The 12,389-nt window shown below is 35.9% G+C and overlaps 1 protein-coding gene across 5 annotated transcripts in view; it reads left to right on the top strand.

Moving 5' to 3' along the window:
• Window positions 1–12,389, top strand: part of Nek7 (NIMA related kinase 7) — a 154,358-nt gene that overhangs the window by 130,153 nt on the left and 11,816 nt on the right. For 3 of the 5 annotated variants that reach the window (XR_010044358.1, XR_010044356.1, XR_010044357.1), the window contains exon 11: window positions 2,697–2,822. Coding sequence is in view for 2 of the 5 variants with exons in the window: in XM_063239661.1 (XP_063095731.1) it covers window positions 2,697–2,807 (111 nt within the window). In the remaining 3 variants the exon portion in view is untranslated. Of the gene's footprint in view, window positions 1–2,696; window positions 5,860–12,389 lie in introns of those variants that run through there. The other 2 variants (XM_063239661.1, XM_063239660.1) reach the window with 1 other exon arrangement.

The raw sequence follows: 12,389 nt of genomic DNA, 5'->3' as shown, positions 1-12,389 counted from the left end.
ACAGTCTTGTGAAAAGTCATACAACCCAACAGTTTGCCCTTGACTGTATGGGAAGTCACCCCATCTTTTTGCAGAAGTGGCCTTAGGGGAGCCTATGGACTGAGTTAGAATTTTCTTCTGCCAGTGTGACGTGGTATTACAAGCGTATGCTCTGAAACTAGACTGCTTCAGTTTCCATTCCATGCCCCATCTCTTAATGCCTTTGTAACCTTAGGAGTACGACTTTATAAGACTATATTGTTGTATAGTGCTCAACCTATAGAGTTGTTATGAAATTGAATAAATGAAATCATATAAATGGAATGTTTCTTATGTTTGAGTGGCAGATTATTTATGTAGGAAATGACCTGAGGACAAAGCTTTGTCCTAACTTATAATAGAAATAACTCATGTAGGAATCCATTAGTAATGCTAACAGCAATTTTATACACATGCTGAAGTGATACCTGGTAAAATCTAGAAGTATTACAGCATTCAGAGAAGATAATCTACTATGTTTATTTTTGTGGCAAATGAAGAAGAGCTACAGTGAAGGTAGAAATTTAATTTTCTAGGATTTTCTTCACAAATTATATGTATTATATGACATAGTTTTTTAAAAATTACATTAATAGATTGATAAATATGGTCTATATTTTATATATATGATTTTTATGCAGTGATAGATCTGTGCATAATTCCTCTGGAACTGAAAACTTTGTGGCAAAATAAACCATAATTGGTGGAGATTGAATTTTAATAGGAAGAAAAAAACAAACACTGCTTTGCGCTAGCTCTGAGAGTTCCTGATGTCCCTTGTAATGGGCATTCCTAAGGAGTGGTTGAGAGCCACTTCTTGTCTGTTTCCCTTACTCTTTTTCTCCTTTTCATTACTAGTTTTCCTTCTTTTATTTTGGAGAGCTACAGAGTCACTGTCATCTTCAGCTAAACTTGGATCATTCTTTCTCTAATCAGAAGTGGCTTTTCCTCATAGCAGGAGAACATGGGACTAGTCTTTTCTTGTCACTAGGTTAGAAATTCTACCCTATTCTAAAATACTGTACAAGAAAAGTGAAGTTTATAAACTAGTTTGAAGAATGTGGCAGTAAAAAAGCAGTGCACAAAATTTGTTGCATCTACTACTTGTAGTTTTGTTAAATATGATTTCTGGATCATCTTTTCCTGCCATCCTTTCTGCTTCCTTTATCATTTTTCTATCTAAACAAAATGCCTGATAGCTTGATAATTTAGAACATATACTTTTAAATGTAAGTATCATTATATAAGCACTTTCATACAGTTTTCTCAATTGTTCACAACTGGATACATTGGCTTTTGATAAAATACAATTTAAATTTCTTAGGTCGCTATAATAAAATGCTCAGTGTATTACCATACTACTTAAAAGTTTTTTTAATGCTATTCTCTGCACTTTTGAATGGAATATAAATTGATATCTTCAGGCCCGCCCTGCTCAATGTGGGTATAGTGTTAATTACCATCAAACATGGGTAAACTTCCATGGGTAGCTAAAATTGTATCATTAAATTTTTTTTCTAGAACTATACAACTTCAGGAACTAGAGCTCGGGATACTCTTACTGATCACCTCACTTTATAATGGGTGAGGAAATAAACCCCCAGTGATTTACCTGAGAGCGTGAGAGTACACAGTTCTTTCAGTAAGACTGGTTTCCACTTCACTGTCCTTCTCCAACCCTGCCCCTCATCTGGCAGCCTCCCTAACACACACTTTCCAGAATAGCATCTTTGCCAGACATCGCCTTTTTCATAGAAGCTTTTCTTTACTTGAAAAGTATGTAGAAGTTGAGGACTGTGAAGAAACTCTAGTAACAATGCAGATTGCAAGTTTTTGGAATGTGTAAATAATTCCTAAAGATACATCTTCAAGGCAGAAGGATTTGAGTATAAAAGATCACCTACAATTATGAAAACATTTAAATTGAAAAGAAAACTATATTACCTGTTTGATCAGGCTCATAAGGGAAGATATTTTCTTGATTTATTCTGATTGTCTTTTAGTGCTAGAAACTTGAGTCCTTTTTTCTAAAAGATTGGGATATATAAATGTTATCCCACACAGTTGAAAATTGGAATAATACAATTATCAATCTAGCTCAAAATTTATTATTCTTAGTTTAGAAGAATGGTTTCTCATATAAAATACAAAATATTTTTATATAATGGTTCATGATAAATGTATATGATTGACATCTACCCTATTGAGAAAAATTTTAATATCCTATAAGTACATATTTGCAGTATGTGATGATTGCATTCATTGCAAGGAGTTGGTACATGTACATAAGACATCTTGATACTTTTTATTCCTCTCCCATCTCATGATTTGCCTCTCTTTTGCAAAAGTTCTGTCTTTCTGTTTTCTAGTATCTGTTCTTTTGCTATTTATACTTCGGGTTAATTTACAAACAAACCTGGTGTAATAAGTTCTAGATTACATATATGCATATCTACAGTTAACTTAGAGTCTTTGTAATTTAAAATCTTGTCCTTACGGATTGATATCTTCTGATTAAATTTCACTTGAGTCCTTTTTAAAGCCTCTCCTAGTGGTAAATACATTAAGAGGAAAATGAGTTCGAAAATATTTTGGTAATATATAGCTACTTAGAATTTCTTTTAAAATAACTGAAAAAGTTGGATTAAGTATGCTACATTGTTTTCCTTTCTTTCCAGCTGCGACAGTTAGTTAATATGTGCATCAATCCAGATCCAGAGAAGCGACCGGACATCACCTATGTTTATGATGTAGCAAAAAGGATGCATGCATGCACTGCAAGCAGCTAAATCATGAAGAGCATGGTAACCAAAATAATTTAAAGTATTTTTTGCAGATCATACCTCCCTGTTCTTGTCTGGGTGTTCAAGATTAATATTTCAGAGCTAATGTTGTTTGAATCCTTAACCAGTTTTCATAATAAGCTTCATTTTGTACCATTCTAATTGACCTTCTTGCAAATCCAAAATGGCTTCAGGATAACCAGGCGGCATGTTAGCAAAGAAAGTGGTTCAGGAGAGTAATCACCAAAGGTTTTTAGATTGGGAGTTAATTTTTTTTATTAATACGTGTTTGTAGTACATTTTCCAGTGATTAATTGTGCTTTACAGTGTCAGTGCCAAATAATGAAGTTGCATCCTGTACACATCAAGGTGGATGCAAAGCCTAGGGAAATATGTGCATATCCACCACACAGGAAATATAGTTTTCTTAATTCTAATTGTCATAAGTTTAGGAAACTAGGTGTTTTCATAATTGTATATGATATTTTATACTTTCTACCTTGAAGATACATCTTTGGGAATAATTTAAACATTCTGAAAACTTACAGATCTGAGTATTTGACTTGTTTGCTTTTTGTAATCATTTATGGACATTTAGTTTGAAGTGTATATCTTAATTAGCATTATAGCTTTCAGATATAACTCTTATAAGAAATGTAAGCATAAACTAGTTGGCAAAGATTTAAATTCTTAGCTTATACATTCAAAGTGTAACTATCAAATGTGAAAAGATTGGGGCAAAATGTGAGTCAAACACTGAAAAGTATTTTAATAGCTTTGATATTCTATTTACATTAAAATGGTATAAATGAATCCATTTAAAAAGTGGTAAAGGATTTCTTTGGCTGGCGTGATAGGATTTTAACGTTGCACATTGCTCAAGGTTTTTGTGTTTTTATTGTCTGTACATTTGAAAAATATTCTTTGAATAATCTGGCAGTACTATATTTGTTTCTTTATAAAACTAAATGTATTTTAACTCATAATTGTACACTATAATGTAAACATGTTTTTATTGAAGATTTTATTAAAGTTTTGATTGGTTCCCTCAGAAATTTTTTATATTCTTCAAGTTACTTTCTTATTTATATCGTGTGTGCATTTTTCCCATTAATGTTTCCAATTTTCTGGAAATATTTTTCTTTTAAAATACAACACTTTCTTGAATTGAAAACATTTTTTTAACTTTTTAAAATTTGGGCCATCCTGTATGCATGCGTATCTCATTAAGAGAGGAAGAAAGAATGTGTGTTATACTGTACCTGTGAATGTTGATATAGTCTCAATTCACTCAAGGTTATAAGGTTTAGAATATGTTTAGGAGAATGAAAACTGGCCATTGCTGTAGCCAGAACTGTTGACATTATCATTTCTGTTGAGAAGTTTTTGAGGAAAGTACTGTATTTGTGCATGAAGTTGCAAGATTGTAATGCTTAATTTAGTTTTAGGAAATGGGTAGAGGTTAGCAAATGCTGTTGTGGAGATGCGGAGACACATTTCCCTCAGATGCCTTTATATTAGTAGCAACTAATTTCCCATAGAATTGTGAAGCCAAAAATCTACGTGACAGTCACAGTTAAAGGGCTCTGGATGCCACTATAAAACCTTGAGATGGGTTATCCCACCAACAGGAAAACCTCATTATCAGAGAGTTCCTACTAAAGGTTAGCCAATGTAACTAGTTTTTTTTTTTTTTTTTTTCCACATAGTGTTTTTCTTAGATTGTTTGAATATTTCAGGTAAGTTGTAAATTTTCGAAACATAAAGGGCAAAACTACAAAATCTTCTATTTTAAAAGTGTAATAGTTGTATATGATGTCTGAGGATAATTTTATCTTGGAATAAGCAAAGAAAAAGCTGGTCAGTCATTTGTATAAGGGCTTAATGCATTGTATTTCCCAGATTCTAGTGACTCATAACATTTACACTGTGTCAATAGATTTTTCCCAAAAAGTATAAGTAGAATTTTTTCTATTAATCATTAGTGCCGTGTACATTTTAATGTGATATAAATTGACTGCAGTGAAATTCCCTGTAGATAAAACAGATACTTTGCTTTTTCTATACTCTTTAGGAGTACATGGACCTAAAATTCATAAATTTAACTTCATCACAGTGACTTTTAAGATTGTTTTATTTACTTAAAAAAAAAAAAACAAGGAGGAAGAATTTAGTGATCAGTGAAATCCGTTACTATTTTCCATGCAGGGAAATATTTTTGTTTCAGATACTGTGTCTTTTTATAATACATTTGATCATAATTTTCCTGAAAAACCACTTTGTAAATCCAAAGATCACTGCAAAGAATTATGGAGATTAGAGGTTCCAATTTTTTTTTGACACAGGGTCTCACTGTTTAATTCTGGCCCACTTTGTGTTCATTGTATAGCCCAACCTGGCCTCAACTCACAGTGATCCTTCTGCCTCAGCCTCCCCAGGGCTGGGATTACAGTTGTGTTCCACCACGCCCGGCAAGAGGTTCTAATCCTTGTAATCACCTATGAAATGCTTTCTTTACATTTCTGCTTATAATTAATGTTTTCATATTAAAATGTTTCAGTTGATTGAAGCAGTAAAATGAATGATATACCTGATTCTAAACCTTTCTAAGTACCAGTTACCCTAGAAAAATGTGGAGTAACTTTGTTTTGTATGTTGAGGTTTAGGATCAGTTAATGAAGGGTATCCCTGTGTAAATTAAGTGCTCAACAATGTGCAGTAATTGTAAATTTAGTAAAATTTTACAGTTGATTTATGAATACGCTCTTTCTACATAGTATCTATTATAAAACACTTCTCTCATATCCATGTATTCAGTTGTTGCTGTTGACATTTACCATATTTATTTTAACCAAAATGTTAATTCACATTAACTGTTTAAAATGAATGTATTGTTTATATCCCACAGATGCATAATTTTAATAGTACTGTAATATGGAGGTTTGTGAAATATTTTATTTTGTTATGCTTTAAATACACCAATATTTTGTTATTAGCTTTGAAAATTGTACCATATCCTAATATAAATGTATAAAAATAAAAAATTACTACCGTAAAATTTGTGTGTCCCAAGTCCCTCTCAGCATCCTCATTGTTCCTCTATTTCATAGGAGAGGTGTCAGAAATATGTTTTACACATTTCCTTAACTGCCCTACATTTGGAGAAGCCTCCAACCTGAGACAGCCAAGGGCAACTGAATCGCAGTGAGGGCGGGGAGTCGGGGGAGCTCTGCCAGACCACGGCTCATCCCTGTGTGTCACTCCACACTGTCTTCTGTCTTTGCCTGAGAAGTGTTTTCTAAAATTAGAAACACAATATTCATTTTTCTGTCTTGTACCTTTAGAATCTAAAATTTAGGCAATGGATTAAATTCCTCTGACTAATGCACTAATAATCTTACAGTTTATTGAATTTTCTTTTTAACATAGGCTACTAGGCCTGTAAATGTTGAGGCTAAAACCTGCTTGACTGGTGAATATATACCTTACATATCCACTTGTGGGACCAGTAGATGCTGGAAAACAATGACTAATCTTAGAATCTGTGTCTTGCATTAAGGTACTTTCAACTAATTATGTGTATGCATAATTGAAAAATAATAGTAAATTTTAGCTATAACACCGTATTTGGACCTAGTTATAAAATGCGCTTCAAAAATATCTGTACTGGAAAAGTCAGTTCCAGGAGTATATGTTTATAAATACTAATTAGTGCAGCCATAGGTACTGTAAGTCATATACTTTTAAAAATCAAAATAATGGCATGACAGGTTGCAATAAGACCCTTGAATTATTTAAAAAAATTCATGTCCTTACACTTTTTAATTACATAATAAGAATTTCAAGTAAAAGTTTGGTGATTTCAGAGAAAGATATGAAAGTTGTATGATTCATTTTCAATTGAGAGGTTTATCTTTCTAGTCTTCTTATGTGTCATCAATTCCATTATTCATTTGTATATCTATCTAATTTTAAATGTTGAATACTGTAAAAGGAAACTTTAGAGTTAGGATTTGTAACCAGGGGCTTTTTAATAGTTCTCACTGTGAGTGTTACAATGCCTGAGAGACCATTTTTCAATCCTATCATAGTTCTGTATTGCTACAACAAACTATCCAAAATATTATTTTGGCTCTTAATTTGTAGAGGTTTCAGTCCATGGTCCAGTGGCTCCATGGTGCAGGGGCATGGCACAAAAGAACTGGGAAGCAGAGATCAAGGGAGGGGATGGGGAGGTAGAGCAACCTCCCAGGTCCCACCCAGGGTGATCTGCCTCTTTCCAACAAGCTCCATCTAACAGCAAGTCAGCTGCAATGTCCCATACTCCAGTCACCTTCCAAAAGCGTCACTCTGAGTGCATGAGGCTGTGAGGGCATCAGATACTGCAGTACTTCCCTTTTAGAAGTATAATACTTTAGGTAAATTACTTGATTTCTGCAGTCAGTCCTTACTTTCTCACATGTAAAATGAGGATATACACATCATCTTTTTGTTGCTGGGATAAAATATCCAACACAATTTAAAGGGGGAAAAGCTTACTGTGGCGCTAATGGTTCCAAAGGGCTTCGTATCAGGTGGCTTCAAGGCAGAAACTGAAACACATGGCAGGGAAAAAATACTCACTTGTGGCAGCCAGAAAGCAGGGAGAGATAGAAGAGGCCAAAGAGAAGATTCCCCTCAAAGGCATATCCCCAGGGAACTGTTTCCCCTACCCTCTTAACAGTCCATTGGACAGTCAGCTCATAGGTGGTTCATTCATTGATGAGGTCCACGCTCAAGTCCTGATCACTTAAGCTGCATCTCTGAACATGGCTGCGTTACAGATCAGTCTTTGAATACATGTTTTTAGGGGACTTTTCATATTTAAACCCTGACGATAAAAACAGAAGTGTTAAGTTTATGATGAGTACTGTGAAAAAGGAGGATACTGAGCAAGTGGCATTTAAATTCTAAAGGAATCACTCAAAGAGCAAGAAGATGAAGGCAAAGCAGTGGAAGGTAGCCTTGGAAGATCCAAGGTGAAAACTGGCTTGCCTCGAGTCAGAAGGTGAGACTAGGTGAGCAGAAATAAATTATTGCAAAGTATGTATGGAGGCTGTACTTGCAAAAATGAGTTAGTAATACAAGTGAGGGAAAGTTTATAACAGCTAAGGAAAAATGCTTAGGAGATAATTGAACATGAAAGATGTAAGCCAGAAGGAAATTATAAAATCCTGTCGAAAGATACCAAGCAAATTCTGAATAAATTAAGCCTTTTCTTGAGTGGGGATATTAATATAAATATCAAGCACTATACAGTATTAATAGTGCATGTTCACTCGCATCTTTTTTGTTTTTTGAGTCAGTGTCAAAGTTTATATGGAACAATACACAATACTAACAAAAAATAACCAACTTATCAAATATAAAAAATTTCCCCAAAACTAAAGCAGGACAGTATCAGCAACAGATAGGTAAATAGAGGAGAGGAACAAAATAAAAAGATTAGATATACTTCTGAATATTATGAGACCTTACTGTATAATAAGAGATAACTTGTATGTGAGAACATTGCTTTATTTTTAAAAAGTACCAGTACAACTGTCCACGATATGAAAATTTAAGATTCCTAGCTCATTCTATACTAAGTACTGGCTGAATTAATAGTATAAATTTTAAAATAAAAGGGGGAAAACCAGGGAAACGAGAAAGTTTGTGAATGAGTAACAGACAGGCACCTCAAAAGACTGCATATGACTGACTAGAGGTGCCCAGCACTTGCCTCTTCCTCCCTAGGAGAGCTAAAGTAGCAGCTACATGCCTGGCCTTGTGAGATAATATGTTTTGGGGGAACCCTGGAAATCAGCAAGAGAGACGGAAACCTTGGCAAGATTCAGAGATGAAGGAAGACAGCATAAGAGGCAGCATCTAAAACCAAGGACTCTCCCTAGGGGGGTAGGAGTCCAGCCAAACTCCATCAGTACAGGTGCTGTGCCCCCTACCTATCAGAATTTCACCGTCCCCACATGCTGACAGTCTGTGGAAACAGTTCACCTGAAATCTGCAGTAGCCTTACCTTGGAAAAGAATCATCTGATATCCCTCAGAAATATCCAGGATGCTACGGTCAGGAGCCTTCTTAAAGTAGAGAGCTGTAGTCTGAATTTGGATGGCTCGTGAAATGAGAAACACCTTTATGTTCCCTCACTGGGACCTTACAGACATTTTAACGCATTGCCTCTGTGGGTAGCTGCCAGGCACACATTATGTGGCCCAACAAAGTGATTCCGACTCAACGAGCTGGGTGCCCTGCACCATACAGGATGGGAGTTGTGACAACCAGGAGACTGAGACCAATGACATACAGGTTTAAATCGGCACTGGGACGGAAAGCAGGTGGCCACCTTGTTCCTGCTGCCCCTCTTCCCTTTGCGGTACACAGGTACATACTACTGCCAGCATGGGCAAGGAAAACCATGATTCTATTGTTGCTATGCACAGATGGGCATACTGAGATAACCTTGGACAGTACAACATGTTGCTCTGACTATCGCCCTGCCTCAGGGAACACTGGAGAAGGCCTGGAGAGGATGTTTAGCTTTTTTTTTTTTTTTTTTTTTTCCTATTCCCAGGTGGGCAGCATAGCTGACACAGTTGGGGAGAACAGTCCTGGCCACTACACCATTCCTGCGTGTGCCTGGCTGGGGCTCAGAATGCTGTTCTCAGGTAGACACTAACAGCAGCAGAGAGAAACACAGCCACTGGCATCAGGACTATGTGGGAGTGACACGAGAAGGTGGTGTGGTTCCTACCACTGCCTCTCCCTGCACAGTAGTTGAGCGGCACTGCTATGAGATTGAGGGACAGTTCTTTCAAGGCCTCTCACCACTGTTGGAGCTGCCAGTATCGGAGGCCACTGTTAAGGAAGAGCTACTATCCCCAGTATCTCAGAGAAACTCATCAACTGATAGGTACCACCATTCACAATGGGAGAGTAGCTATACAGAGAGAATCCCAAACCCACTGCTAACACCGCACAACCCTGAACAGCTGGAGTGACCTCAGTCTTGCAGAGCCTGCAACAGTCAGTCTTACTCAGACATTTTATACACTGTGCCTAAATTCACTCATGATAGGCAAAGAGGCAACAGGGATGCATGTGATACGCAGGAAAATAAAAACCAACACACTTAACCAACCGACATCCTAAGACACACCTTCAGGAGAGAATCACCTACTATGAACACAGTGTGTTATGGTAGATAGCTGATTCACCTGCCTCAAAAATCTCAGTGTAAGAAAAGATAAATAAAAACATGATACTGCCAAAAGATTATATTGTCTAACAACACATGCAAAATTTAAAAAATGGAATAAATGCCTATTAAAGAATGATTTTAAAAATACAGATAAACTCTAAAATACAACTGAGGAATGTAATGCAGATATAAGAAATTCAACCAAGAGAAATATTGAAAAAAAGTAAATGAAGCTCTTAAGTCAAATGAGTCAAATAAATAATTCAGTTTGAAAGCTCCCAGACTAAAGTGAAAGAATATCTAAACTTGAAAAGAGGTCACTGGAAGTATCCTACTCAGAAGAGCAAGATGAGAGGAAGAGGAGGGAGTAAATAGAAAAAAGAGGCAAATGGAAGAGAAATAAACAACCTCCTACAGAAAAACATAGGGTACAACTTTTAAGATACTATATAGCCAATAACATTCTGGAAATTGCCAGGATATACCTCAGTGTTATAGAGCCTGCCTGGCAAGTGCAAGGTCCTGAGTTTGATTCCCAGTACAAAAAAAAAAAAAAAAAAAAAAGAAAGAAAGAAAGAAAGAAAGAAAGAAAATCAGGAAATAAATAATTGATAAAAGCAAACTCATTTAAAACTTATGCACAGCGAAGGAAACTAATAAAGAGAATCTTTACAATGGAAGATTGAATGTATTAACTATTTGTGTGAAAGAAGGTTAATACCAGAAAAAATGTAAGTCATTCTAACCAAAAATGAGCAAATGATCTGAACTGACAGTTCTCAACACTAGCTGGGCATGCTGGTGTATGCCTACAATCTTAAGACTTGGGAGGCTGAGGCAGGAGGATCCTGGCAAGTTTGCAGCCATCTCGGGCTCCATTAGTGAGATCAAAGCCAGCCTGGACTGCACAGCAAGACCCTGTCTCAAAAAAATAAAAGGAAAATAAACATTAATGATCAATAAATATGAAAATTTCCCAATATTTTAATAGAGAAAGGCAATCAAAATTATAAGGTGTCAGCACAGGGAAAGGCTATCTTAAAAAGAAAGTCAATTACTGGAAAAGATGTGAAGAAAACTTCTGCTACATTTTTGGTGGGAAAGTAATAAACTACATATGAAGAACATTCAAACAATTAAAAAAATAGCTCTACAGTATGGGCTAAATATCCCATACCTAGATCTTATTTTCAGTAAGCCACAATCATACCAGTGATGTATGTGCAATTCATACTTCTGGCAGTACTGTTCACAATAGGTAAGTTATATACCAGTTTATGTCCATCAACACATGAATAGACAAAATGTGATATATGTTTATGTATGTTTATAGATGTATACATACTATGTAGTATACATACACACACAATTGAGTGATATAGCCTTAAGAAGAACTCTTGTCATTTGTTGCAAAATTGAAGCAACTAGAGGGCATATTACATAAAACATACAGAGAGACATATATATTTTCCTTCATTTATGGAAATCAAAAAACTTGAAGAGTGATCACTGGAGATTTGGACAGATGTGAAAAGAGGAAGGAGAAGTATAATTGGATATGATCAATGGTTTATTCATTTTTGGAAATATCACACTAAACCAAATTAATATGCAGAATATGTTAATGCCAAAAATTCATTTAGAATGAAAAAGGGATAACTGCCAATATACCTAAATGTAAAGGATCATTTAGAGATTATTGCAAAAAACTGTGCTAACAAATTAGAAACCTAGATGAAATGACCAAATTTCTGGGTATATGTAATCTACTAAGATGTGCTATGAGGACATGAAATTTCTGAGTGAAGCAGTAATAATGAGATTAAATTGCTATAATTTTAAAAACCTCAGGAAGATCCAAGATGGTGAATTAAGAGTACCTAACCGTAAACTGCTTCTCCATGTGATATAATCAAGGCAAATGGGAAACAGCTGCTTATGAAGGTGAGCGAGGGAGAATGCTAATGTTCACTAGACTGTAGTACTGTGGATTCACCAATGGTCCGTTTAAGTGGGCACCGCTCTCTAAACTGAGTCAGCATGGCTCAGGGCATGGAAGCCTACATGAGGATTAAGCGTATGTAGTATGTAGTGTGTACCTGTGAACAGCAAAGGGAAGAGGGATAGCAGGAACAAGGTGGCCATGGGGATATTGCCAGGGCATAAAAGGAGGGAAAGCTTGCGTGTTGATTTCCCGGAGAAGCTTGCCACAGCTAGTTTTCCTGATACAAACTTGGCTATTCTCATTGGAGGAAAAGCCTGAGTTGTCGCCAGGAATGGCTGCTCTTCTGTTTGCAGGAGCTCCGATCTTCACCATGAGCATGGCTTTCTGGCTGCAGTACACATCTCTC

The sequence above is a fragment of the Cavia porcellus genome, unplaced genomic scaffold, assembly GCF_034190915.1.
Source record: "Cavia porcellus strain 051 isolate PalLab524CR breed Dunkin Hartley unplaced genomic scaffold, mCavPor4.1 scaffold_29, whole genome shotgun sequence".
In the NCBI taxonomy this organism is placed as follows: Eukaryota; Metazoa; Chordata; class Mammalia; order Rodentia; family Caviidae; genus Cavia; species Cavia porcellus.
The sequence above is the reverse complement of the archived record's forward strand: the minus strand, read 5'-3'. Positions and strand labels throughout refer to the sequence as shown.